Raw genomic sequence first — 24,974 nt, 5'->3', positions numbered from 1 at the left:
CCCAGCGCACGCCGCGCAAAGGAGAGAAACCAAGAGATACATATACATGCTTCTCGGCGCGCAAATAAAACGGCCTCTGCGCGCAATCTACTATAAACGTGTCCTGCAGCTCACTTTAGTTCGATGGATGCGGTGATGCAGGCGCAGCGGATCTTTTCGCACTTGTTTGCCGTCTAACATTTGAAATCGTTTTATAAGTTATAGGTCTTTGTGATTGATCGGGAAACTTTGATATTCAAATGAATCTGTATATAGCATGTTAGTTGCTTTCTTCATAATGGTTTGAACGGAAACGAAACATCGTTTCGTGTTTTTTTTACGAGTGATCATAAAGTATACTTATTCATTTAATTCCTCGAAAAGTAATATAGCGATTAAAACTGATTTTTCTCGTGAAGATATTAAAAGTTACACTTCGGTCAAAGACACGATCGTTTGATCTAAGATCTAATGAAAGGAATATCGGATCAAGTAAGTGAACTTTTATTTCTCAACCTTGGTTCCATTTTCAATGGATTTTTTGTTGACTGTACAAGTATACCTTCTGCGATGCACGTTTAATTTATGTATGCTAGGCAAGCGAATAAGATATATGGAGAAAATGAAAATAAAAAAATTCTGTTTCATTAATTTTATGCCCCCTTTTATTTTTTCTATGAGTATAGCAATCGAGATCAACTTCCTCGAAGCGCACGAGCACTTTGATTCACAAAGTTTTACGAATTTTTTCAAGAATCAATTTTGCGCAAAAAAATTCATGAGTATAGTTTATAACAACAACAATAAAAATTGAGTAAGGTAACTTGAATATAAGCTTCAGATAGCAAAAAATTACTGTTGGAAATTTCAAACTTTTTAAGTCGATTAACAAGTTGATTCTAATTTGTCGAAAATTCAGTACTTTTCATCTAAACCTTGCACAAAGTTACAAGAAAATAAAAAATTTTCTGTTATCGCTGTGTTGTAATTGTCGTTTTGAGTATTTGTGTCGACACTGTCCAAATAATCTTTACATATTTTGAAATTATTCATTTCAGTTCACAAAAAAAGCATCAATTTATATTTCAGTAGCATAAAATGAAAATTATTCGCACGTTTTGCAAATTGTACTGAATATGATATTAATAATGATATTGGAAATAATTTTAACATTACTTTTTAAGTTTTTGATGTACAATGCCTAAAAAACTAATTAGATGATCAAGTCATGGCATGTATTTTTAAAAATTAATCTTTTCAAAACTAATAGCGTTAAAAAGTAATAGTATTTAAAACACTCACAATAGTCTAGACATGTGACAAAAGTATAATTTTTGGCAGCAACTACAGTTAGAAATTCAGTAAACAATCTTAAATTTGAAAATGGTTTAAAAATTGGTACTGCTTAAATAGTTACTGAAAGTTAGTTAGTGAAGTTATTATTTTATGAGGAAGAAAAACAGAAACATATCTAATGTATGAAATAAAATACTAAGTTAAAAGCAGGAAAAAACAATTTCTTAATTTTACAAAAAATTGTATTTATTTTATAAATTCTTTATATTTTAGTTCATGGTACGTTTCAACCCATAGCTATTAATACTCTATTCTTTGAGAATATTTGTAAATGAATTTTTGAATTCGCTCATCTTACTCAAATAAAACATGAAAAATAAATTCAATAAACGGGTGCTCAGTAATAAGTTGTGTAAAGTGTGTGATAGCCGGTGATGTCTGCGCTATAAGCAAAAATCAAAATCTGAAAATATTTTATTAAAATTGCTCTTCTATTATCCGCATATGCTTTTTTTGAAAAGACGCAAATAACTCGTTCAATAATATAATACAGAAATAAATTTATGCATTTTCTATAATTAATTATGTGGTACTTTTTCAGTTTGCAATATGCAAAATTCGTTACGCATAAATAGTACATTTATTGAACGTTTGATTCTGTTACAGAGCAGAAAACGTAAGACCAGCGAAGTACGGGCGGCCTGTTGTGTGTATACCACATGGATGGGACACTAAAACAATAGAACACGAGAAGGTAAAAATATCGCCCCAACTTCGTTCGATAACCATATCAAACTTTTACTTATGTAAACGTAACACCTCGAAGATGTATCTATAGAGAACAATACAATCTTAATATCGAATTACGTGTTGACTTAAAAAATGTTAGATACTTTGAGCTGTTACTATTGGAGAAATTTTTATGGCATTATATGATGACGTAAAAATCAAATTCTGTGCGTTGAAATTGGTCTCACGTCTCGGTAATTTTTCAAACAAACATTCGATTTCTTTAACCATAAATACTTTGTATATCACACGTATTTAATAAATACTTAGTACCTATTTACAAGTTCAGCAGACGTCGTAAAAAAATCACGTGACATACTGACTTCCCTGATATACCGATAGCCTACACATATTCCAACCTACTTCGTTGTCCATGTCTGTATACATGCTCACACAGAACGATCTTGTCCTGTAACTAAACGTGCTCTGCGCCAGTTCATTCTCGCTCAGCGTCTCGTTGGATTAACATCGCCCGCGACCGTGCCGTCGAAACGCATCTGTACAGCAGCTTTTGATTTTCTTCTTTGGTAATCTTATGTCTTGAAACCTTTCTCTCGATTTTAATTCTTCGATATTTATTCATTTTTTATAACATTAAATTTGTTAGTTTATTTTAATCGTGAAAAGTCATTTGTTGTTTTTCAATTGTTCAAGTTGACAACCCAAAATGTTTGCCGTAGCTGTTGGATAGACTAGCAGAGGTCTGTTACTCTCAGTTTTTAAGGAAAAAGTTTATTCAATGGGTGTTTTGTGTTGGATTAAGGAGCTCTGACAAGTTTATACTTTAATCAACGTAAGTTTTTTTTTAAATCAGAAAAATTGAGAATGGTATTACCTAAAAATCGCAACTTTGCTGCTACTTTTGAGTTCTTGTGTTATAAAACATCTAATGCAGTTTGTGCGATCAAGCTTTTTCAACAGTACTCGGAACAGCTCCTCAAAATGTTATTTTAGATCTGAATCACTGTTTGTTTTTTTTGTAAGTGAATTATCATAGTGATATGCTTACTTCAATTGACAATTTTGAGACTGATATTTAATATCAACGTTCATACGTTTCGTCATTTTTTCTGTATTATAGCCATTTTATGGCGCGCGCCTTTTGTACTATAAGTTTTGTTTCGCGACTCGTTTATAAGTCTTCTATCGAGAACTCAATCGAAATACGCGGAATGCGACGAATAGACTCAATAAGCTAAAACATTCCGCAGTGCCACTCTGTTAACCAATCAGAACGCTGACAAACTGCTCACCCGATTTTAAGGTGAATGTAGCAGCCTCGTTTTTTACCGACTGATAATTAGAATTTTATGAAAATTCTACATACCTCCCATTAAAGAAAAATTGCAAAACTTTTCTAAAGTTAGAAAAAGTGAGGACACCAATCTCTTGCTTTTGTTGTACTGCAAGGCGATAATTTGAAACCGAGCGAACCTGTGATAAATATTTGTAGTGGAAAGGCGAAACGGCTCAAGTCCACTTTGCGTGTTTTCGAGAAAAACGCGTTTTACGTTGCATGTGAGGGCATAACTAAACGCGGACGACTTGAGGTCTGATACTGCGAAACTTTAAACTACTACGAGGTAACTTTTGGCCTGTGTACTTATCAAATCGAGAGGCATATCATAGTGATAATAAAGACCGTAAAATATGGACTTCAGTAATTTTGCCTGTCCATGGTTTGCACTTTAGTCCACTTTTAGCGGTCACTTTATTTTCAATATCGATAATTTCGTTCAGTTCGAGACCATAACCTCATTTAATGATTTTGCATTAATAAAATAGCTCGTGTAACGTTATACTGGTGTCAGATCTCAAATCTTACAACGAAAAAAAAACAGAGCTGAAAGTAGGCCCTCGCATATTATATCTACCAATCGTAAAGCGAAAAAAATGACATCCAAAGAATAGCTATAATCATTATTTTCTCTTATACATTACAATCGTCTAGATAGAAATTTAAAACCGGAAATTTTATTTGATCGTGCCTTATCTTTATTCGTAGAAAAAACTTTGCTCTCAAATTACCGTTTATCAAAAGTAAATTTGTATCGTTTCAAACAGTCAAAATCAAAAAACTTATTATATTACTAGGTTTTCTTGACTGTTTTTAAGAAAAAAATCAAAGAATTTGATCACTTCGTTTGAGATGATTACCATGATCATTTATATTCCAAAGAAATGGTCAAGTCCTTTTTGGTAGTCAAATGATTTTCTATGATTAAACTACAAGATAAACCTCAATGGCCAGAAAATTGAGTAATGAATGAAACTTTTAAGATTTCTCAAAATTGGAATAAGGATTAAGACCCGTCTGATACAGTTAATAATTAAAAAAACGAAGTAGAAATGCAGAAATGCATGAATTTCTCCCCAACTTCAAGATTGTGAGAGAGTTCAAGATATGTGAGAAAGGGATCTAGAGGACTCAAATTTTGGGAATTTGATTTTTCCACGTACAATAAATAGTGTGAATTTCGTTTTTTGAATCATTATCTATCATATGATATAACTCATTTATATGCATGTATTTATTGTTTAAATAGATGTTTTTATAGTCCTTTCAATTTTTTTACAAATATATTTGACAAAATTATTCGCTAAGTAATTTTAATCTATCATAAATTTGTTTTGACAGATTGGCAAAAATTTTTCCTCATCTATACACAACGAGAAATAAAATATCAACAGTATTAATAACTTGTGAACAATTATGAGTTGGAACAACGAACGTCGTTCACGGGACTATGCTGACAATCACCGACGTACTCACAGAAGCCATCGAGAGGACGGACGTCAACCGCGTAGTGACTACGATGATGATTCTCGGCGTTCGCAGCGTCAGAGGGATTACGATGATGTCAACGATCATCGATACCGATCAGATTATGATTCTGAACGACGCAATCGTAATGGGTCGGGTCGTAGATATCCGTCGATTGATTATACCAATTCTTCGAGACAAAAGCAACGACGTTCGAATGATTTGAATGATGATCGTTCAAGAAATCGCGAGCAGAGTTCACGATCAAGTTCTATGCTCAATCATGTTGGTCAACAAAACTCTAATAGAACTTCATCATCTAACTATGCTTCGGAGTGGTTTCGTGGTCAATCTGATTTTACCCAGCAGCCCATGTTGGGAGGCTATTCAATTCCATCTCCTCCTCGAGAAGTAATTGACGAGCCGTTGAACGATACTGAAGATGCTGAGGAAGAAGCTTTAAAATTATTGGAGGAAGTTGACAAGTTAGAGGCTGGCAACATTTCAGATATAAAAACTGAAATTCCAGATGGTAATCCCGAGCAGTATGAAATATATTATGACGATTTTCTCTCATACCCTGAAGATGGCCCAGTTCCTGAATGGTACCAAAAGCAGGTAATTATTTAATGCAGCTAAATAATTATAAAATCATACGCAAATGAAGCTGCTGCAGATTAAAATGCATTTACTTGAATTTGCAGTTGGATGTAAAAGTAAAACTTGCACTAAGTCGAATAAATAATGTAAGAGATAGAGTCTGTTGGAGCGATGACCAAGTTAAAGAGCAAATTGAACTAATGGAAAGCGATCACTCAAGTACTTTATGTAAAATGGATAAGCCTAGACATCCAAAAATTGATCAAGCTTGGTTCAATACATGGAAATTTGATTGTAAACATTTAATATTTCATACATACATTTCATCATCTTACAATGATTGAAATTTTTTTTTCAAAATTTTGACTGAACCAGTCACATGTATACATTTTTAATATTTCATTTCATTTTTAGGTAGACAAGCTGTGATATGTGGTAGTTTTGTGCCAGGACATGTGCACACTAAAGATTGTGAAAAAAATTCTTTTATACCGCTCATAAATCCAAATCAACAAAGTTTACCATATGAAATTCCCAAGTATATTTCAGAAATTGTTCAGGTATTTTTATTGTATACTGTTGTATTAATAATGTTTCTAACGATCTTTTTCTTGAAACTCTAATAGGAAATTACAGATTTCACTAACACAGCCATTGAAAGTAACAGTACAGTAAACGTTAACAAACCTGAATGGAAATGGATTAAACTTCGAAGTAATTATAAGTGTGAAGTGCTCGTTGTAATTGGAGCTCAATATATAAAACCAATAATTTCTAAGTTAAAAAAATTTTGTGAAGATAGGTTATTTAAAACCACAAAGATTTGCTCAATTTCATACGTAGATTTAAAACAGTAGGTATTAACTAGATAAGTTTGCAAAAAAAAAAAAAAAAAACATATTTTCATATCTTTATATTTTAGAGGTGTAAAGAATAAAAGTACACTTCCCATTATAAATCTTTGTGGAGAGCTTACAATGTTAGATAAAGTTGGGAATGTATGTGTCCAATATGACCATAAAACAAATATGCAGTTTAATGCAGTAGAATTTAATATACTAGGCAAAGTAATACATGAATATCTCGATCCAGAAAGTCACACAACAATTATTGATATTGGGTCCACCATAGGATTGTTAGGGTGTATGATGGGCAATGTAAGTAGTAACATATATAACAATTTAAGTCATAAAATAAATAATCAAAAATTTTAATTTTTAATTGAAGAAAAACTGTGCAAAAGTTATTGGATTAACTGACTCTAGACATGGAATGGAATTAGCAGAATCCATAAAATCATTAAATAACATAAATAAAGCAACGTTCATGGAATGTGACAAAGATAAAGTATATTCCAAATCTCTGTCATTGACAACATCATGTAGTTCTGTTGTTATTCTTAATTTGAATTCAGTTTATGGAAGATGTATGTTTTTCAATATGAATATTTGATTACTACCATTTGTGCAGCAATATCAATTACATTGGCTTTTTCAATTACAGATCCATTAATCTATGATGATATCAGAAAATTACCAACAGTTTGGAGACTCGTTATTTACGGTTGTTTTAAACCAGATTATGTGAAATATTTCACTAAATTGACAAACACCAATGATGAAATAGGTGAACCTTTTTTACCTATAAGATATTGTGTGTTAGATAAGTCACCATCAAATACAGATGAATTTATTATCGTACTACTACTCGAGAGATCTTCATTAGTTGATGGTAAAACAAAACCTTATAAAGAAGCTCCAACTATGAACGTTGGATCAGAAAATCTTAATTCTGGAGTTATGAATAACCATCGAAATGAAGTCGCACCTATTAATGATAATGTGAATATTTTTAGAATTCCCACACAAGAACCTAACATACCCTTGTTTACTACTGTTACTCATGGAGAAGTGTTTTCTATACATTGTAATAATCCTAATCTTATTGGGAGTATTGTTCCAGATTCAGAATGGAAACTTCATAAAATTTCTTTTCAAAATCCGTATTTTAAAACATATCGAGAAATACCTGCAAATTTTATAAATATGGAAATAGATGCTAGATACCAACGCCACTTGGAACTTAAAAATCAATTGAACGCACGTTATACAGTTCAACAAACTGTTGGAAACTCTTCTTTTAACTCGGAAAATCATTCCAGAAATGTAGTGGAGTCATTTATTCCTTTAGATTCAAGAGTGGAAAATCCTTACAACAATAATTTCAGAAATAATCAGCAAGTTGATGAAAATCTTTCTCAAAGTTTTAATTTGAATAGTTACCCAGAGAATGCATCAGAGACGTTGAGAAGGCGTGAAGATAAGAGAGTTGAAAATCCTTTTAATCGACAAGGAAATTCAAGAGATCCACGAAATAAATTGAGAACTACTGAGATCCAATCTACAGAATCGCGAAATCTTACATTTGAAAATAGAGGTACTAACACACTCAATGAACCTAGGCTTAATGTAAATAAAGTAAAGTTAGGCTTGAATGAATACAAAAATCGTTCGAAATCGTCTGATTCTTCTGAGTTGAACAATTTAGAGAAGTATTCGAGTGGAAAAGAGCCACACATGAATCGATCAACAGGTACATCAAGCAAAAAAGAAGATGTTTGCAAAGATAAATCATCAAATAGTCAATATAACTCTAAAAAAAATAGGGATGAAGTGCATAAAGTAAGATCAACTACAAGCGATTCATTAGAAAGACATCAAAATAAAATGGATAGAAATGATAAAGAAAAATCATTGGTTATTCGATCCACGTCAAAAAAACAAACAAAACCGGATGTGATGCATGAGAAAAAATCAACCAATAGTACTTCACTTGAATCACATCAAAAGAAAAAGGGTGAAAAAGATGAAGAAGTGCCATCTACTAGTAGATCACAAATTTCAAATGAAAAATTAAAGGAAGTACGTGAGAAAAAATTATCTATAAGTGAATCACGACAATCACATGAAAAATCATCTACAAGTACATTACAAACACAAAATGAAAAGTCTAAAAAAGGTTACAAAGAAAAACCATCTTCCAGTTCATCACATAGTTCTTGTTCAGTTCAGAGTAATAAGTCACCGCCTTCGGAAACTGAAAAAGATGCTAAAAAAGATAGAAAGCATCATAAAGATAAATCACATAAACATCATAAGCATAAATCACACAAAAAAAAATCAGAAAGATCCAGGTCTTCTAGTCACAAAAGTTCATCACCTGTGCAACAAAATTTGAATTCTTTGCTTACTCATATTGAACAATTAAAATCTATCAAAACTGAGCCTGAAAGTGGTAATACTGATAATAATGAAAATATGAACATTTGTCAAGGAAGTCAGCTTTTTAAAGTAAAGATTGAAAATATGGATCAAAGGGAAAACCCATATCGTAATTCAATTCAAGAATTTTTACCAAACCCAGTTGTTATTAAAACTGAACCAAGTACAACTATCGGAGATCAAAAATGTGAATACTCTGATAGTGATATTGAAATATTACCTCCAGTGAAAAAAGAACCAGTTTATGTTGCTGATAGTGATGAAGATATATTAGTTCCAAAAACTGACAAAAGTTCCACACATGACTCTAATGATGAATTAGTTGATGAACAATCTCTTTTTGTGCCATTACCCGAAAAATTAACTCGTAATACTAATCAATTGAAATTTTTATTTGAAGTTGTACAAAAGTTATGGGAACATAAATATGGATGGGCTTTCCAAGGACCAATGTTATCTAATAAAATGTTTAAATTGAATAATTATTCAGAGATCGTCAGTGAACATATGGATCTTAATACAATTAAAAAGCGCCTGGAGAACAAATTTTATTGGAGTTCTAGTGAATGTTTAAAAGATTTCCAAATCATGTTTCAAAACGTTTTTTCTTGTATGAACGAAGAAGAAAATGTTCTTCATATGATGACAAAGAAAATGAAAAATTTTTTCGATGAACTGGTAAAGAATAATGACATTTTTTTCTATCTTGTGTTTACCATAAAATAATCTACCATAAAAGAAATATTTTTATTACTAATAACTTATATTGTATTTTTTAATTTTTAGATTATTGATATGCCATCAGAAGAGTTGGGAATTGATGAAGAAGATTTATGGTCTATGGCAACACCAAAACGTGTGCCACCAACATCATCTCAGAAAGAAGATACAACATGTTCTCTTGATGGTGTGCAATTAACAACGAAAGCATCTTACTTGAATGATTTATCAAACACAATATCTTCATTCAAATTTCAAGAGCTACTGCAATCATTTAAAAATGAAAGTAGCGTTGTCTCTGAACATGGTTTTGAAGCGCAAGTGCCAACCCAAATAGGCCATACTTCAGCAAACCAAATGCAACAACAACCAGAATTAACTCTGACACCAATAAGAATAACAACTGTAAAACAGGAACCTGAACAGGAATCTAATATCAAGATTCAATCACAATTAGGCCATGAATCAGTAAATCAAATTGAACAGCAAACTGAACTAGCTCAGATGCCATCAGTAACTGTAAAACAAGAATCTGATACTGACATTCAATTACAATCAGATCATGTTTCAGAAAACCAAATTGAACAAAAAACTGAATCGGCTCAGACGCCATTAGCAACTGTAAAACAGGAACCTTATTCAAATATGGAAATTAAATCAAAATTGGACTCAGAAATTAACAAGTCGACTGAAGTGGTAACTCAATATAGTGAACAGAATTTAACAAGCTTGCCATTATCTTTAAGAATTGCAAGCAACTTTACTACTGTTAAAGTGAAAAATGAGCCAAATGAAGAATCAAATCAAAATCTAGTCAATTCAGATTTTACAAATTTTCCAACTACGACACACTTTACAAAAACAGAATACTTCTTAACTGAAACGTCAGATAATTTAAATCTAATTGATTTTGATTCAGTTGGCTTAAAAGTGGAAAATGAGTTACTACCATCATTCATGTCAGAACGCGAAACAAACCCTCATAAAATAATGGATCAATCAGAATACTTTTTGACAAAAACATCATTAAAATCAGAATATGAAAGTTCACAAGGCTTAACAATTAAGAATGAAGTAGAAATAAATGCTCTAAAAGATATGATAAAACCTGAATTATCCAATGATACAAATTTGAATAACAATAGGAAGCGATCGGCAAAAGAAAATAATGAGGATTCTTTGACTGAAGATGCGTTTTATCTTAACTCCAATGATAATCTAGCTAATCAAACAATAGACAATTCTGCTAAAAGACCACGTTTATCATGCAGCAATTCAGAAGGTTCTCCTGAAGCTGTCAGGAGTTATTTTAATCCCACTTATCATTTAAACTTGACTGGATTGAATGACAGTACTGACCAATTAAGAGAATCGCCATCAACAAGCCCAAAGCCATCAAACTCTAATGAATTAGAATCCTCATCATCTGATTCAATGAATAAATCTGCACCTTTTTTAGGTTCAATTCCTAATCTATATTAAAATTTTTTATAAATGAAATCTAAAATATTTAATAATTCAAATGATAGATTTATGTAACTACAGTATTGTAAGCTTTATATTTTAATATTCCATTGTTACCATAAATTTACAAAACTTGAAGTATTTGATTACGATGCAAGAATGTTTGCATTTATTTCAGATAAATATTATTAAAATTAGAATTTATCATTTGTGTGCATTGCACTTTTGTCTCATTTCAAACTTTCTATTGTTATAGATATTAAGCAAGAATAACATGTTTTTTGTTATGTACTTTTTAGTGACAAAATTTAACACAGAAAAAATACAAACAGACAAATAGACTTACTGTAAAATATTACATGTTATTATGTATTAATGCCTTAATATTATTGTATGAATAATTTTTTACCAAGTACAAAATAATAATTTTTGTTCAACCCATCACACGCAACTCATTTTATTGAATTTTATTTAATTTTAGTGTATATAAAATTGATTTTCGTACTCCCAGTAATTTTTTTGCATGAGAAAATAAGACGTAAATAAACGTCAGGGATGTTACGGTGTACTTATTTGTATACGATGTAGGTCATAATTCATAAACAAAATTTTGAGATTGACGATTAATCAGCGCCATCTTCGCACATGTTTTGCGGATACTGCTCTATAAACATGCATCGCCGACGGCATGCGGCAACGGCGGACGGCCTTAGAACCGGCCACTCGCCAGTCAACTGTCGATCGAGAAGCAGATTTAGATGTATACATTATGAGTTGCGATGCGATCGTGTACTTATAACAACGGTTTTTGTTAGTCAAAAGGGAAGTATTAAACGTTATTCGTAAATTTTTGTACTGAAAAAAGTTTAATTAAGTGGTCAGTGCTTATGTGTGGGTGTTTAATGAAACACTTAATTTTAAGTTATATCGAGTGAATTTTTTGTAAACCAAGCAAACATGCCTTGGACAGAAGCAGAGAAAAAACTTATGATTGGTAAATACACGTTTAAATTATATCACTAATGAATAACTAATTAAAAGGTTAATTTCGATTCTCTATTAGAAATTCGGTCGTTGACTTCTAAGAGTCTTGTCAACCCCGAGTATGAAGAAATTACCGACTCAAGTATCTCGGAAATTTCTTCCGACATAGGGGGTCAGACAGAGCAACACCACAAGAGCGATGATTCAACTCGGGGTGGTAGTAGCTGTGAGCGCGACTACCACGACTGTTCGATAGTCGTCGTAACTTCCAAGAACAAAGATAAGTCCAAAGGGTCCAATGTCACCGACGATTCCTGCGTCGACATGTCTATTTCACCAGCGAGCAGTAACGCAAATCAACTTTATTATGATGCAGATGACGAGCACACGGCGTTCGGTGATAACGAGACATTTTGCGCGTACGACAACTTTGATATACTACCAAATATAGTAGCCGGTTACGACGAGTCGAGCTGCACATTCGATCAAAATCCAGTCTCAAAAAATTACTTGATCCAGAGTTATGATCCTCGTTTTTACGAGGATCCTGATATTTTTGGCCCCAGTGGTAACAACGACCCCCAAAGTTTCAATCCTGATTATGATGAGCCCGCAAAAAGATATTTATTGAACAGCTACGATTCCCGTTTTTGCTGCGATGATCCTAATACTTCTACAATCAATATCTGCGAGCACAGTTCGTTTCCTATTGACGCTGATTGTTTTGATATCAAACCAAACATTGATTTCCACAGTGATGATTATGATAACGTTTATACCTCGCGCATTGCCCTCGATGTTTACGACCAGATGAAAAAGTCAAAAGCTGACGAACAAAATTTATTCAAAAGAAGGAAAGATTTTGCTGTATCCAGCAACAGTTATTACAACAAAGAAACAGATAAATTTTTGAGCAATTGTCAAGAAAAAGCTGATGATTCTTTTGATCTCAATAAAAACCATAATAATGCAGATGCTAGCTATATGAGCAACACTGATGTTCATAATATTTACTTTACTGAGAATAGTGATGACGCAAAAAATGATTGCAATAATGTCAATAGCAATTTTGTTTCTCACAATTTTCATGAGAATAATTGTTCAGAAAAAAACTTTAGTCACAATAGTTTAAACAAATTTAATATACGCTCTAGTAACGATTTTAAACATAGTTGCATAAATATGCTTAGCAGCAATACAAGTACTCAACAAAATGATTTTCTTAAAATAAAAGTTGAACCTGCAGATGATAATTGCAATGACAGATTTAGTAAGTTTATTACATTAAGATATTTTATTCAAAATATAGTTGTAATTATTTAATTAATCATTTATATACTGATTCTTGTATTTACTCAAGGTCAACAAATTGAAAAAAAAAACAAAATTAAATAACCAACGTTGACTATATTTCGAATTAAGTTTCTCTGGGACTTCTGAAATTACACAAAACATAGATAAGAATGACATTCCACGAAAGTGTCGTTTTTATCTCGTTTCAATTTACGCGGTGCTTTCCATCTTGTTTCTTCTGTGAGAACGGTCTGTTCTGTATTTGTCATCGCATAACCACGAAACATAAAAATTTGACACCGTTGACTTTCTTGGAAATTTAAATTCGTTGCCTTCAAGCGTTAGCTAATTTTATTGCTATACACGTATATTCGTAAATATGAAATATATATTTACAACATGCTTATTAAATGCCTTCTGCTAACTGTCGTGAGAAACTTCAAGTGTATTGTTTCTGTCACACGTGCTTGAGATAAAACTACTCGACATGTTAGGATTCACTTCTTGCATACAGTGTGCCGCTGAGGAAAGACCTGTACTTATGTTTGTCTACTTATAAGTATAGGTATATATGTTCCAATATCGCGTGGTCGTTCTATGTAATTACTATTGCTTCTTCTCCATCGTCTCAAACGTGCATATAAAACATTTATTAGAATGAAATAAATCTAATTTCATCTTTTCAACCTGTGAACAGTTTTTATGTGTTAAATGTAATGTATAGTTCACTCATTCAAACGTACTGTTTTAAGTAAAAAATTTTCTTTAATTTTTTACGAAAAATTTTAATTTACTTTAGCAAGTTATATTTTGAGATTAACCTTTCTGCGTGTTCTATCGGTTCAAAATAAATAAATAAAATCGCTCTGGATGTGTACTTTTATCTTCTTTTCTTTTCTTTTTGATATTGTCGAAGTAAAGTGTAATTCAATATATTTTATCATCTTTCACGCTTGCTTTTATTGTTTTGATAGTGCATAAAGGGGCAACCATATTGCTGAACTGTGTGTTGGTCGTTCCCTCATAAACGCTGTTGTTCATTTAGTTCTTTTATTGTACATTCAATGGAAATTGGTTCATGTTATTTTTGAAAAGTTTTAATTAACTTTTTGTAGAATACTTAACTGTAACTGTAAAAATTATGCGTTGCCCTTATTTACTTTTTGAACTTTTTTTGACATTTCAATGAGGCTATGTCTCACAGAAAAACAATAAGAAAGATGAAACTGAGTTGAATAATCTTTACTGAAATGCTGAACTCTTTAGTTAATCAAATACACTTTTGAACCTGAGTTTTTCAAATTGTAACCTTGTTGTATTTGTGGATAAAAAAATTTATATTTGACAATTTTTTTAGGTTTCAATGAAAAATACTGTACAGATGTTTACAGTAATCATCATTTGACAAATGATTGTAGTATAGAAAAATTGGAAAGTGTTACTGAAAATTGTAATTTTGAAAAATTTCAGTACTTGAAATTTACATACATTCACAGTGAAGAAATGAATTATTTTAAAGAAGGTAGTTTAGATAGCAGGAGCAATTTCAATAATCGCTCCATGCTTGACAAAAATTCAACTCACTCAGATGGAAGCTATGATTCAGACTACGATGAAGAAATTAATAATATGTTAGATTCATTGGTCCCAGAAGATGAAGACGGCGTAACAGACCCTTTAGATAACAAAGAGAATAATATTTTAGAAGAAAAAACAATAGATGATAACTTGGACTTGAGAATAAATAAAATTGAAGATGTTAATAGTGCAGATAATAATAGCGAACTAACAGAAAATCCTGATTGGTATGAGAAAATGGTAGGTATAATATTGTTCTACTGAAATCATATTTGAAACTAAAATAATAATATTATTAATTTTAGTTACAAGACAAAATTAAAGAAGCCAAAAGACGTTTAGAATGTGTAAGTAATCATGCTTGTTGCGTTGACAACATATCAAGAGCCTATATACTTCGTATGGAGCAAGACCACAATGCACCTTTATGTCAAATGGATATACCCAGGCATATACCATTAAATTTACCTTGGAACAATTTTTGGAAATTCACTTGTTAGTATAGAAAACTTTTTTCTAATATATTTGGTGATAAATTGCTGAAAAATATTTTTAATTATTATTTTTTTAATAAAATTCTAACATGACAATTTTTATTCAGGTGAAGTTGGTTGTAAATATAGAAAAGACCCTCCCCCAGAGCATGCACATGTTAATTGCGAAGAATTGATGATGGTGCACAGTGAAACTGATACAGTCATCAATAGTAAAAGTTCGGCAAATTGTGAATTTCCAGATTTCATTATAGAAACTGTTAATGTAAGTACCTTAAACTATAAATTCATTCTATCAGGAAAATTTATTAATTTAACCATTTTAATCAGATGTTTCAAGAATTTGCATATAAAACTACAAGAGATCCAAATTTTGAAATAACTGATGAAGTATATGACACTTTTTATGAAAAACCAATATGGACATACATCACAATCAGATCCAATTACAACAACGAAATTCAATTGACAGTTTGTGGCAAGGGTGTTTCTGGGCTGATAAAACCCTTAAAAAAATATTTCACTACTGGATCCGGAAAAGCTTGCAATGTAACATCATTGTACTACATAAATCAAAAGAGGTATGTCTAATATTGATACATGATATATTTAAAGTAATTTATCAATTTATTTTCTTCCTTCAGATCATTGAAAAAAGGAGGGAACTCCATTCCTTTATATTTAACAGGAACATTACAGCTAATAGATAAAGTTGCAAATTTAGAACTGATTTATAATCCTAAATCATGGAAATCATTTAACTCCAAACAGACAGAGCTTATGGGAAATTTTTTGTGTAATTATTTAGATCCTAATCCTGAGATAACTGTACTTGAAATTGGTTGTGGTATTGGAGTCCTCAGTTTGATTCTCTCACAAGTGAGTCTTCAATGTAACATTGAAAAATATTTTTGAGGAAGTTGGAAACAATTTAATTCCTTTTTTTATTTGCAGAGAGCTAAAGAAGTTATTGGCCTAAATTTATCAGAAGATGAACTTGCAATTGCTGAGGAGATAAAAAATCATAATGCAATACGAAACGTAGAATTTGTCCAGTCTGGTCCTAAAGAAATATATGACAAATGTTGCTCAAAACTTAGTAAATCATTATCTGTAGCAATTATCAATTTGAATTCAATTTATGGAAAATGTAAGATCAATTCTAATTTTTATATTTTTTTTATAAAATTTAAAAAAAAATTTTTTTTTTAATTTTATAATTTCTACTATAGATCCTTCAACAATAGCAATATTGAGAGATTTGCCTAGTATTGGAAGAGCCATCATTTATGGCCCTTACACTCAGGAACATGCAAAGTACTTTAGTATGTTAACATCTCCAGGAAGAAAATATAAAGATGAATTTTTACCCAGGAAATCTTGTATCATTGATAAATCTCCAAGCAAAGTTGATGCATTTAACATTGCAATTTTATTTGAAAGACACTCTCTTGTTGATGCAATTACTGGAGAATTCAGAACTGATATTGATAAATCATTGTGGTCAGCCAGAGATGAAGCTCATAATAAGGGTCGCCATAGAATTTTTAATTCTAGTCTTGAAGATACTTCTAAGGGTACTGCAGAAATTAAACGTGTAAAGCCAAAAAATTGGCTCCCTATTAAAAAATTAGATGCAGATGTACCATTGAAAAAGAAAGACTTGAAAAGATTGTATGATTTTTATTCACCAATATCTTCTAAAGTTGCTGAAGAACGTCAGGAAGAAAGAGAACAGGTTATAAAACTAGAAAATGAGAGAATGGAAGCATTGAAATCTTTACGAATCAATAGTGTTTCTTCAGATTGTTCAGAAACGTCTGTTAAGATAAAATCCGAACCATCTGATTCAAGTTCTTCTAAATCTCCCAGATATGGACCTTTGCAACTTACAAAAGAACAGATGGAAGATCCAAATTATAATCCATTTAGAATATCCAAACCGCATGATTATTCAAAATTGGAGCGTATACCTGCTACATCTTCATATGCAGTTAAATTGGTTAATAACCGCAAAATTAAACGTATTGCTTACGATAGTCCATTATTGCCTATGGAAACAGATGATGATAGCGCATCATCCTCCTCTAAACAAGGTTCTAATACTGATTCTTCAAAGCAAAGTAATAAGCAACAATTTAAATTAATATGGCCTGAAATTGTGAGTTTACCACCATGTAAATGGGATACTCCAAGTCCATCTTCTAAAAGAAATTCAACATCTAGTAAAAAAAGTAATGAGAGATGGGATACTCCAAGTCCACCACCAAAAGAAAAAGATGATTGTTGGAATTCTTCTTCAAAATCGTCTCCACTATTCTATACTCAAAATGTTCCATTTTTTAAACCAATAACTTACAACGAGTATGACAGCAGCAGAAAAAGTTCTAGTCTCAGTCCTTCTCGTGATTTTCTGGCGAGGAAAACATCATCTTCCTACCATCGCAGTTCACTATCATCACCTCGCAGGCGATCACCAGAACATCGTTATTCCGCACGAGATAGGTGGAACTCTCCGAGTCCACGTAGGCGTTCGTCGTATCGTGCAACGACTCCAACGCGTATTAAACGGGAAATTTCAAGTCCAAGGCGAAATTCATCGTACCGATTATCTACCCCAACACGCATTAAACGAGAAATTTTAAGTCCATCTACTCCAACGCGCGGAAGGCGGGAAACTTCAACTCCACGGCGACATTCAAAGCGTTCATCATCTACACCTACTCGTGATGGATGGAATACTCCGAGTCCACGACGGGAATCATTGTATAGATCACCTACACCAGAACAATTTTTATCTCGTAGTGTTCCTTCAATCGTTGATAAAGCCATTGCATTGATGAACCGTGAAAATAAAACTTCATCTCTCAAAACGAAATCAAAACTAGAAAAACGAGAAAAACAAGAAAAACGAGAAAAACAAGAAAAACAAGAAAAACAAGAAAAACAAGAAAAACGAGAACAAGAAAAACAATTGAAGAAAGTAAAGAAATTGAAGCAAAAAGAAAAGACAGATGAGCGTGAAGACGGTGAAATAAGTGACAGCGAAAATGAAGAACCTGGTGAACGTGTTGAGCAATTAGAAACTGTGAATATTGCCAATGATGATGAAATTGAAATACTGCCGTTACCTCCTAAAAAAGAGATTAAATGTGAAGTACTAACGGATAGCGACGATGAAGCAGTTCAAACCATTAAATACATAGCCAAGCCAGTCTCGATCAAGAAGGAACCCGGCACAGATTCAGAATCGCTCAAGGATAAAACTGACGAGCTTGATTTGCAGCACATGAAAACACCAGTCATCACTCCAGCAGCTTTGAATCTTCAGGAATCTTCAAAAAAAATTACTGACTTCACTAACACTGAAGGCTTCCAATTCCAGATTCACTCAGATCATTCGTATTTAGAAATGTTATCGACTAAAGGTAAAATGGATCTGAATACCAAAGTAGTTGATAATCAACTAGCATCGAAAAACGTTGCTGTAAAAGAAAGAAACGTAAAAGATAAAGATGAAATACATACCTCCAAAAAAAGGAAAGGTGTAGATGGGGATCTGAGATATCTCATTGAGAAAAAGAAAATTTTGCAAAAGCAATTAGAGCACGAAATGAAATTAAAACAGAATATACGTACAAAAAGTAGATCTATTTCACCACCCTCGCCTCCAAGAATGTATGACAGGAGTAGACGCACCTTCAAGAGATCGCCGTCAACGCGAAGACGTTCACCAACACCAAAAGAAGAAATAATACGGAATCGAAAACGGTCTGTGTCTCCAAGGTACTCAAGTAGACGTTCGTCTTCCCCTCGATTCACTGGTAGGCGACGTTCGCCATCACCGAAATTCAGGAGCCGACGACTTTCCCCTTCACCAAATTTCAGCGGTCGTCGACATTCGCCGACAACAAAGTTTAGCAGCTTGCGTTATTCACCATCGTTCAGATTCAATTCAAGAGGTCGACGCTCGCCTTCACCGAGAACGAGGCGGTCGCGCTCCCCTGTCCTGAAATACAGGCGTTCTCGTTCACGGACGCCAAAAAATCTACGTTCGCGTTCTGGTTCTCTAGTACGCACGACAAAAATACACTACCCAAATAGACATGCATCTCCATCAGGACGATGTGCCATAAAACGATCGCACGCCACGTCACCATCTGTAATTAGAAAAAAGGCACGGTCACCTGAGAGTATATCGCTATCTTCGTCCCCATCGCCAAAACGCAACAGTTCGCGATTTAGTAAGAGATTGAACAGAGACTCGATATCGCCCGCTAGGACAACTAGAATAAAAAAAGAAATTGGCCGTAGTAGCCAGTGGGATACACATAAAGGCCGTTCTACTGCAAAAAGCCATAGGGAAAAATCGCCAACTTACGTCGATCTTACCGATTCTTCTTCGTGACAAGATGACATTTTTAGTTCTGTAGGAATCGTTCATGATTCAAGTTTTTTGATAAGAAACGTAGTGTGATATATCAATTTAACATGTTTATTCTCACGGTGCATTTGTATGGTTTTAAAGTACATTTTGAATGCCAAGATAACTATAAAAATATTTTTTTATGCATCTTTATTAATGACAATGAAGCAATTACAGCTACACAAACATAAAGCTGATAATGAAAAGTTTAATTCGTAATACTATAAAATTATCACTCGACAGTTTTCGTTGATGCGTCAATGAATACGTAGTAATTGAAAAAGTAAGAGTTTGTAAGAATGAATTATTTGGCGAAATTTCGATTAGCTCATCGAACCTTTTTTATATATTGTATAAAAAATATGTAAATACAAATACGTTAGAAAATTTAGAAATAAAAAATGTAAGTAACAATAAGAATCGACAAATAGATGATCAAATAAAAATATTTTATACTCAAATATGTACGTTGAGTTATTTTTCTATGAAACTCGTCCCAAATACTTATTTATGAATGCTTGCCACTTGTTGAGCCAAATATCGAGTGCTTTCCACTTGTCTTCCTTACTCATGGCGGAGTATTGGATGGAATTGTAGACGAGTTTTTTAAATACCTTGAGATCCGCTCGCCTCGACATGATGCCCAGGAAGGCCTCGTAAAAATCGTAACTGAGTCCGCGAGCAGCCCAGAGGCCGGGGTCGTCGCTGGACACGACGACAGGATAGTCAGCGGCGAAGAGCACACTGGCCGGGTGGTTCCTTTGGTCGCGCACGAGAGCCAGCACTTGATTGGAGACGGGACAAAGCTCGATGGCGATGTTGCGTCGACGAACCATCTCCAGCAGCTCGGGATGCTTGACGAGGGCGTAACCGTGGCCGATTCTCCTGGTGTTGAGCAGCACGGCGTCCAAGAGGTTCTCGTCGCTACTGCTGCCGTACCAATTGGTCTCGCCGGCGTGGAAGAAGAACGGCAGCTCGTTGTTGAGATCGAGCAGTTGATCGGCCACCTCGACGAGCGGCAGGCCGATGTCCTCCTGACTCACGAGATCGAAACCGACGACGAAGCCTGGAAAAGCGTCGACGAGCGATCGAGCCGTCGCCACGTACTCGCGGACTTTGGACGCGTTCACCCTTCGACTCGGCGCGTAAATCAGCTTCAGTCCGACAAAGTCCGGGTGATCTCGCTCGAATCTCTCGGCGACCCGTTGATAGATTCGAGCGACCTCGATCGGCCCGTACTCCGTGCCGTTGAGCTCGTAGAGCGTCGGCAGTATCGTGCGCAGCTCCACGTACAAAACGTTGTCCTGGTAGAACTCGAGCAGCCCCTGGTACGTGTAATCCTCGAACACTGGCCTGCGAAAATATACAACGAGGCAAAATTCAAGTACTCGTTGGCGAAAGCAGGGATAGTTTGCTCACCTGTAACAGATGAGATCACGCCCAAAGACGAAAATCGATATGAACTTTTTCCAAACAGCATTGCCGTTGGGGTAGACGACGTCGGGATCGGCGTCAACCTCCAAGGACAATTGCCGCTTGATTCTCGCGTCGAGAGTCTCGTTTCTCGCGTCGCTCAACAGCGTCCAGGAATCGTCTTTGGGCTTGTCGAAAAATCGCAGCCTCAACGAGTCGTCCTGTTGGCTCACGTAGAGATTCGGACGGTACGTGAGATTATGGTAGACGTAGTCGAGAGACACGATGGCGGTGTCGTGGACGTGCAGGGCTGCGCCTTTCGGCATGTCCCGTATCATTCGGAAAACCGTTGAATTGTCCACAGAATCGTGAACTCGCAAAAAATTTTGCGATGGCAGGAAACTCGACGGATCTTTGAAACCTGTATCGAGCGTATAATTGTTTATTATTGAGAGCCGATGTTAAGCGCGCTTCACTAGCGGTATGGACTTGCCTTTGTCGATCTCCTCGTTTTTCGCCTTCATCAGTATCTCATTGACAGCTTGTTCGCTGGCATCGAGAACTATGCCATGGCCGAACATGGATTTCTTTTCGCTCTGCAGTAATTTGGCCCTCTGGCTCCAGTAGTCATTGTTGACTCTAGCGTGAATCGATCGACAAAAGACCACGAACACGATGCAAATGATGATCTTCATGATGCGTGCGCTGTGGCGCAGAAACGAATCCTCACTAAATTCGACTAAACGATTTCGACTGTCCGCGCGAGCTGAAGCAGCAAGATAAAGCACTTATCTAATCGTCGCGCTGCGCATTGTAGGAAGTGTCGACCTCTGTTTATTTATCGATTTTATAGTATACACCATACAACTTTAGAATAAATTTCAATTATTTTATAATTTGGTTAAACTTTCGATTACAGGCCTCGTTAAGATTGTGATTGATAAGTGAAGACATGATTAATTCACGAGTCGCAGGAACATTTGAAAAGTACCGATAAACGCGTATGAGCGGTAAAACTTGAAATGACACGGGCGAGTTTTAATTGCCGCAATTACTCCAACAGCAATTTCATTTCGAGGGATTTTTGACCCAACAAAATCAATTTCACTACCTTAGTCAGTCCGTACGAGCACAAAAAAGGAGTACTTTCGAGTGGTACAAGCCAGTTCTACACGATGGACACTCGATTCTATAGCTCAGAATAGGTGGATGTGTTGCGGCACAGCTACACTCGTTATAATCGATCGATCGAACTCAACGAGTCAACCATACTCGATAGATTTGGCTGTAGAAAAAAGCTACAGGCGATAACTCCGTGGAGCGCATAGGCATATCTAATCGCGCGATCGAAAGCTCTCGGATAATTAGCAATCGATCGAAAAATCGCGAGAGCTGCGTAATTTTCTTCCGGTTAGGGGCATCACGGAGAGGCGTGTGCGGGCGAACGAGCTTCCCTCGCCGAGGCACATTCGCACACGAATGCAGGAAACTTTGGAGCTCGCAGCCACGTACCTATCGCATACGCAGAGCAGTATTTTCGTTCTCTCTTTTTCACTTTCTGTGTCGCGTGCTTGCGCTCGTGACGTCATCGCGCCGGCGCGTATACCACTCGCCACATTGCACGCACGCATACGCGCTGCGCACATAGGACTTTATTTTTATCCCGCTATATTTGCAAAGCACGCGCAAATGGGAAAGAGAGGGAGAGGGAGCGAATGTTGTATGTAATAGGTAGGTATCTTGATCCGCGAGCGGCAGCGTGGCCGCAGACCGTGAGGCAGGCCAAGCCGCACGATCATTCGCGCGGCGTGAGACTACGTTTCGCAGGCAGTATCATTCTCAAAATATACGCGCAAGTACGTGTGTGCGCACAGAGAGCCGCTTATACGCATCGGCGACACAATTTTTCTCCGCCTAGGCATCTTATAACCGATCGTTGCTGTATAATAAGTAGGCGCGCGCGCGAGAGAGAGAGAGAGAGAGAAAAGCTCGATTTACCCGCTGTCCGTGTGCGCATAAGCTCGTATACGCAAGTGTCCCTTGTGCGGCACAGAGAGCCGTTTCGCTTCGAGGTAAGCAAGAGTCTTTGCAATAGTTGCTCGACTATACGAGAATACCAAGAGACGAGAAGAACGTATACACGCTACGTATAGATGTACACGCGTAGCGATGATTGAGTGCAAAAGTGATCAGATCGTGTCATTGGGGCTTTAGGGATCATCGCGTTGCGGTCGTTTCGTGCCTCAAACGCGTACATATTATACGTCTGTTGTTACTCGTGTGTCGCGCGCCTATCTTTTTGACTGCAGTCCAACTACCGCTACTACTTATGCTCAGTCCGTGTACACATTGGAAGAGCAGCTACATCGACACGCTTGTGCCAGTCGACGCCCTTATTCGACTTTTAAGTGTGTATACGTGCTCTCGCGGTCGCGCGCAGCTGAAACACGTGAGGCGAGATCCAAAGCCACAAAGTAGCCCAAGTCCGAAAAAAGAAATTGTTTATTTTTGGACGTCGAGTGCGAGTATCGAAGTGCGCACGAGCGCGCGGACTCGCGCATCCGTACGCACACACGTATTATTCGCTCGATTCGCAGGCGAATATACGCGCGCTTGAAATAGACGCGCGGCGCGCTACAACAATATGCGAGCTTATTTTATAAAGTCGCGCGCACATGATGTGTATAGGCGCCGCCTATGCGAAGCGCATCGACGAAATGCCAAACGGTCGTCGAGGCACGAGTGCGAGGGGGGGCACTACTTTTTTTTGCAGCGCAGCCGACACACATTCGCGCCTCGCATTTATAAGCAAGTACACATTATGAGCCGTTGTGAGCGACTGTAAGCGAGGAACGTGGCCTGGCATAGCCTCCGTGTCTGTATGTGTGTGTGTGTGTCGTGGCTCGGTACGTATCCAGCACGCACACACGTGTGCGCCGATGCGAACACGCACTCGTATATAGCCCATGTGTACGATACATAATCGTGCAAGCACGCGCGGCTGCGAAATTTTCGCCATTCTAATTCCGTCGCTTTTAAGCATTATTGATTTGTATTGTGAGTGAAGTGCGAGGGAGAGAAAGAAAGAGAGATATAGTCGCGGAGAGCGTGTGTGTAAGCGCGCGCACGCACACCGCCGCCGCCGACCCGTGTATTATACCTAAACTTTGCTGAGCTGCACGCGACTAGCTACCTTGTGAACGAGCTACACACGTAGCGCGGAGGTTATAGAGCTTTTTCACTCGCGCCTTCCCTTGTTTCATTGGAATTTCGGCCAGTTTGCCAGTTTGAGAGACATACAGAAGAGGAAAAGTCGCCTGAGCTTTTTCAACGGATTAGCCATCGTCGAATTACGCGTGATCAAGGGTCGCCGAGATCGAAATCGAGACGAAATTCGCGCAGAGAGCCCTTTAAGCGAGCTTTACAGGCGATCGTACACGAACTCTTTCGCGCCCGCGCACACACACACTTACACAGACTCGCCTTATCCTTCCAAAGTACGCTGACTTTGAAAACTCCGAACTTAATGAAACTTGCGCGTTTTTTCGTCGTTCGCGTCAAAAATTCCGGTGTAGAATTAAAAATCGATACTAGATAGAGTCAAAGATAAAAGCCAAGCTATTCGTATGTTGGAAAAATTTGATTAGGTTCGAGCGATACGAAGGAATAGCAGCTGGTCATCCCCAGCGGCGATGAAAGAAGCCAATGCATACGAGTATCGGAGGCGCGGGTGAAGGTAGAAATATATCGTTGGAGCGATAGTCGATCGCAGGCCTTTGGACGTCTATAGCAAAGGATGGCAGCTCGGATCAGGCAGCTATACGCGTATGCTCGACGTGATCGTCGTCATCGCGCGATCGCGAGCCAGTCGTACATGGTATAGCTAGTCAGCA

General features: G+C 36.0%; 3 protein-coding genes across 5 annotated transcripts; 2 read left to right on the top strand and 1 right to left on the bottom strand.

Moving 5' to 3' along the window:
• The first annotated feature begins 227 nt into the window (after window positions 1-227).
• On the top strand, window positions 228-11,279 carry LOC106650968 (putative uncharacterized protein DDB_G0282133). Of its 3 annotated transcripts, none has more exons than XM_023459403.1 (10): window positions 228-471; window positions 1,942-2,029; window positions 4,703-5,446; window positions 5,533-5,722; window positions 5,843-5,988; window positions 6,055-6,281; window positions 6,351-6,585; window positions 6,656-6,854; window positions 6,932-9,387; window positions 9,496-11,279. In XM_023459403.1, exons 3-10 carry the CDS (start codon window positions 4,778-4,780, stop codon window positions 10,909-10,911), a joined length of 5,538 nt encoding a protein of 1,845 aa, XP_023315171.1. In that variant the 5' UTR covers window positions 228-471; window positions 1,942-2,029; window positions 4,703-4,777; the 3' UTR covers window positions 10,912-11,279. The 3 variants fall into 3 exon arrangements, with proteins under 3 accessions (XP_023315171.1, XP_014224772.1, XP_014224780.1); XM_014369286.2 differs by lacking the exons at window positions 228-471; window positions 1,942-2,029 and adding exons at window positions 2,506-2,591; window positions 2,719-2,857; XM_014369294.2 differs by lacking the exons at window positions 228-471; window positions 1,942-2,029 and adding an exon at window positions 2,543-2,591.
• A 249-nt stretch (window positions 11,280-11,528) lies between these two features.
• LOC106651645 lies at window positions 11,529-19,346 on the top strand. The gene is made up of 11 exons (XM_023459369.1): window positions 11,529-11,887; window positions 11,957-13,147; window positions 14,528-14,988; window positions 15,054-15,243; window positions 15,350-15,507; window positions 15,573-15,823; window positions 15,887-16,121; window positions 16,197-16,392; window positions 16,475-18,167; window positions 18,282-19,028; window positions 19,205-19,346. The coding sequence occupies exons 1-11, from the start codon at window positions 11,851-11,853 to the stop codon at window positions 19,344-19,346; spliced, it is 5,301 nt and encodes a 1,766-aa protein (XP_023315137.1). The 5' UTR covers window positions 11,529-11,850.
• An 804-nt stretch (window positions 19,347-20,150) lies between these two features.
• On the bottom strand, window positions 20,151-21,776 carry LOC106651576 (adenosine deaminase 2-like). Its single transcript, XM_014370176.1, has 3 exons — window positions 21,575-21,776; window positions 21,088-21,502; window positions 20,151-21,021 (listed from the first exon to the last, which is right to left on the bottom strand). The coding sequence occupies exons 1-3, from the start codon at window positions 21,774-21,776 to the stop codon at window positions 20,151-20,153; spliced, it is 1,488 nt and encodes a 495-aa protein (XP_014225662.1).
• Window positions 21,777-24,974: the final 3,198 nt, after the last annotated feature.

The sequence above is a fragment of the Trichogramma pretiosum genome, unplaced genomic scaffold (assembly GCF_000599845.2).
Source record: "Trichogramma pretiosum strain Unisexual culture from Peru unplaced genomic scaffold, Tpre_2.0 scaffold57, whole genome shotgun sequence".
Taxonomy (NCBI): Eukaryota; Metazoa; Arthropoda; class Insecta; order Hymenoptera; family Trichogrammatidae; genus Trichogramma; species Trichogramma pretiosum.
The sequence above is the reverse complement of the archived record's forward strand: the minus strand, read 5'-3'. Positions and strand labels throughout refer to the sequence as shown.

What these genes read in the sequence shown, in the direction of transcription:
- LOC106650968 (XM_023459403.1), top strand. Translation starts at nt 4,778, where the DNA reads ATGAGTTGGAACAACGAACGTCGTTCACGGGACTATGCTGACAATCAC. An exon ending in TAGGGTGTATGATGGGCAAT is followed by an intron (nt 6,586 to 6,655) that starts GTAAGTAGTAAC and finishes TTTTAATTGAAG; the next exon opens with AAAAACTGTGCAAAAGTTAT. An exon ending in AAAATTTTTTCGATGAACTG is followed by an intron (nt 9,388 to 9,495) that starts GTAAAGAATAAT and finishes TTTAATTTTTAG; the next exon opens with ATTATTGATATGCCATCAGA.
- LOC106651645 (XM_023459369.1), top strand. Translation starts at nt 11,851, where the DNA reads ATGCCTTGGACAGAAGCAGAGAAAAAACTTATGATTG. An exon ending in CTGATTGGTATGAGAAAATG is followed by an intron (nt 14,989 to 15,053) that starts GTAGGTATAATA and finishes TATTAATTTTAG; the next exon opens with TTACAAGACAAAATTAAAGA. An exon ending in TACTACATAAATCAAAAGAG is followed by an intron (nt 15,824 to 15,886) that starts GTATGTCTAATA and finishes TTCTTCCTTCAG; the next exon opens with ATCATTGAAAAAAGGAGGGA.
- LOC106651576 (XM_014370176.1), bottom strand. Translation starts at nt 21,776, where the DNA reads ATGAAGATCATCATTTGCATCGTGTTCGTGGTCTTTTGTCGATCGATT. An exon ending in AAACGAGGAGATCGACAAAG is followed by an intron (nt 21,503 to 21,574) that starts GCAAGTCCATAC and finishes CGCTCGATACAG; the next exon opens with GTTTCAAAGATCCGTCGAGT. An exon ending in CGTGATCTCATCTGTTACAG is followed by an intron (nt 21,022 to 21,087) that starts GTGAGCAAACTA and finishes ATATTTTCGCAG; the next exon opens with GCCAGTGTTCGAGGATTACA.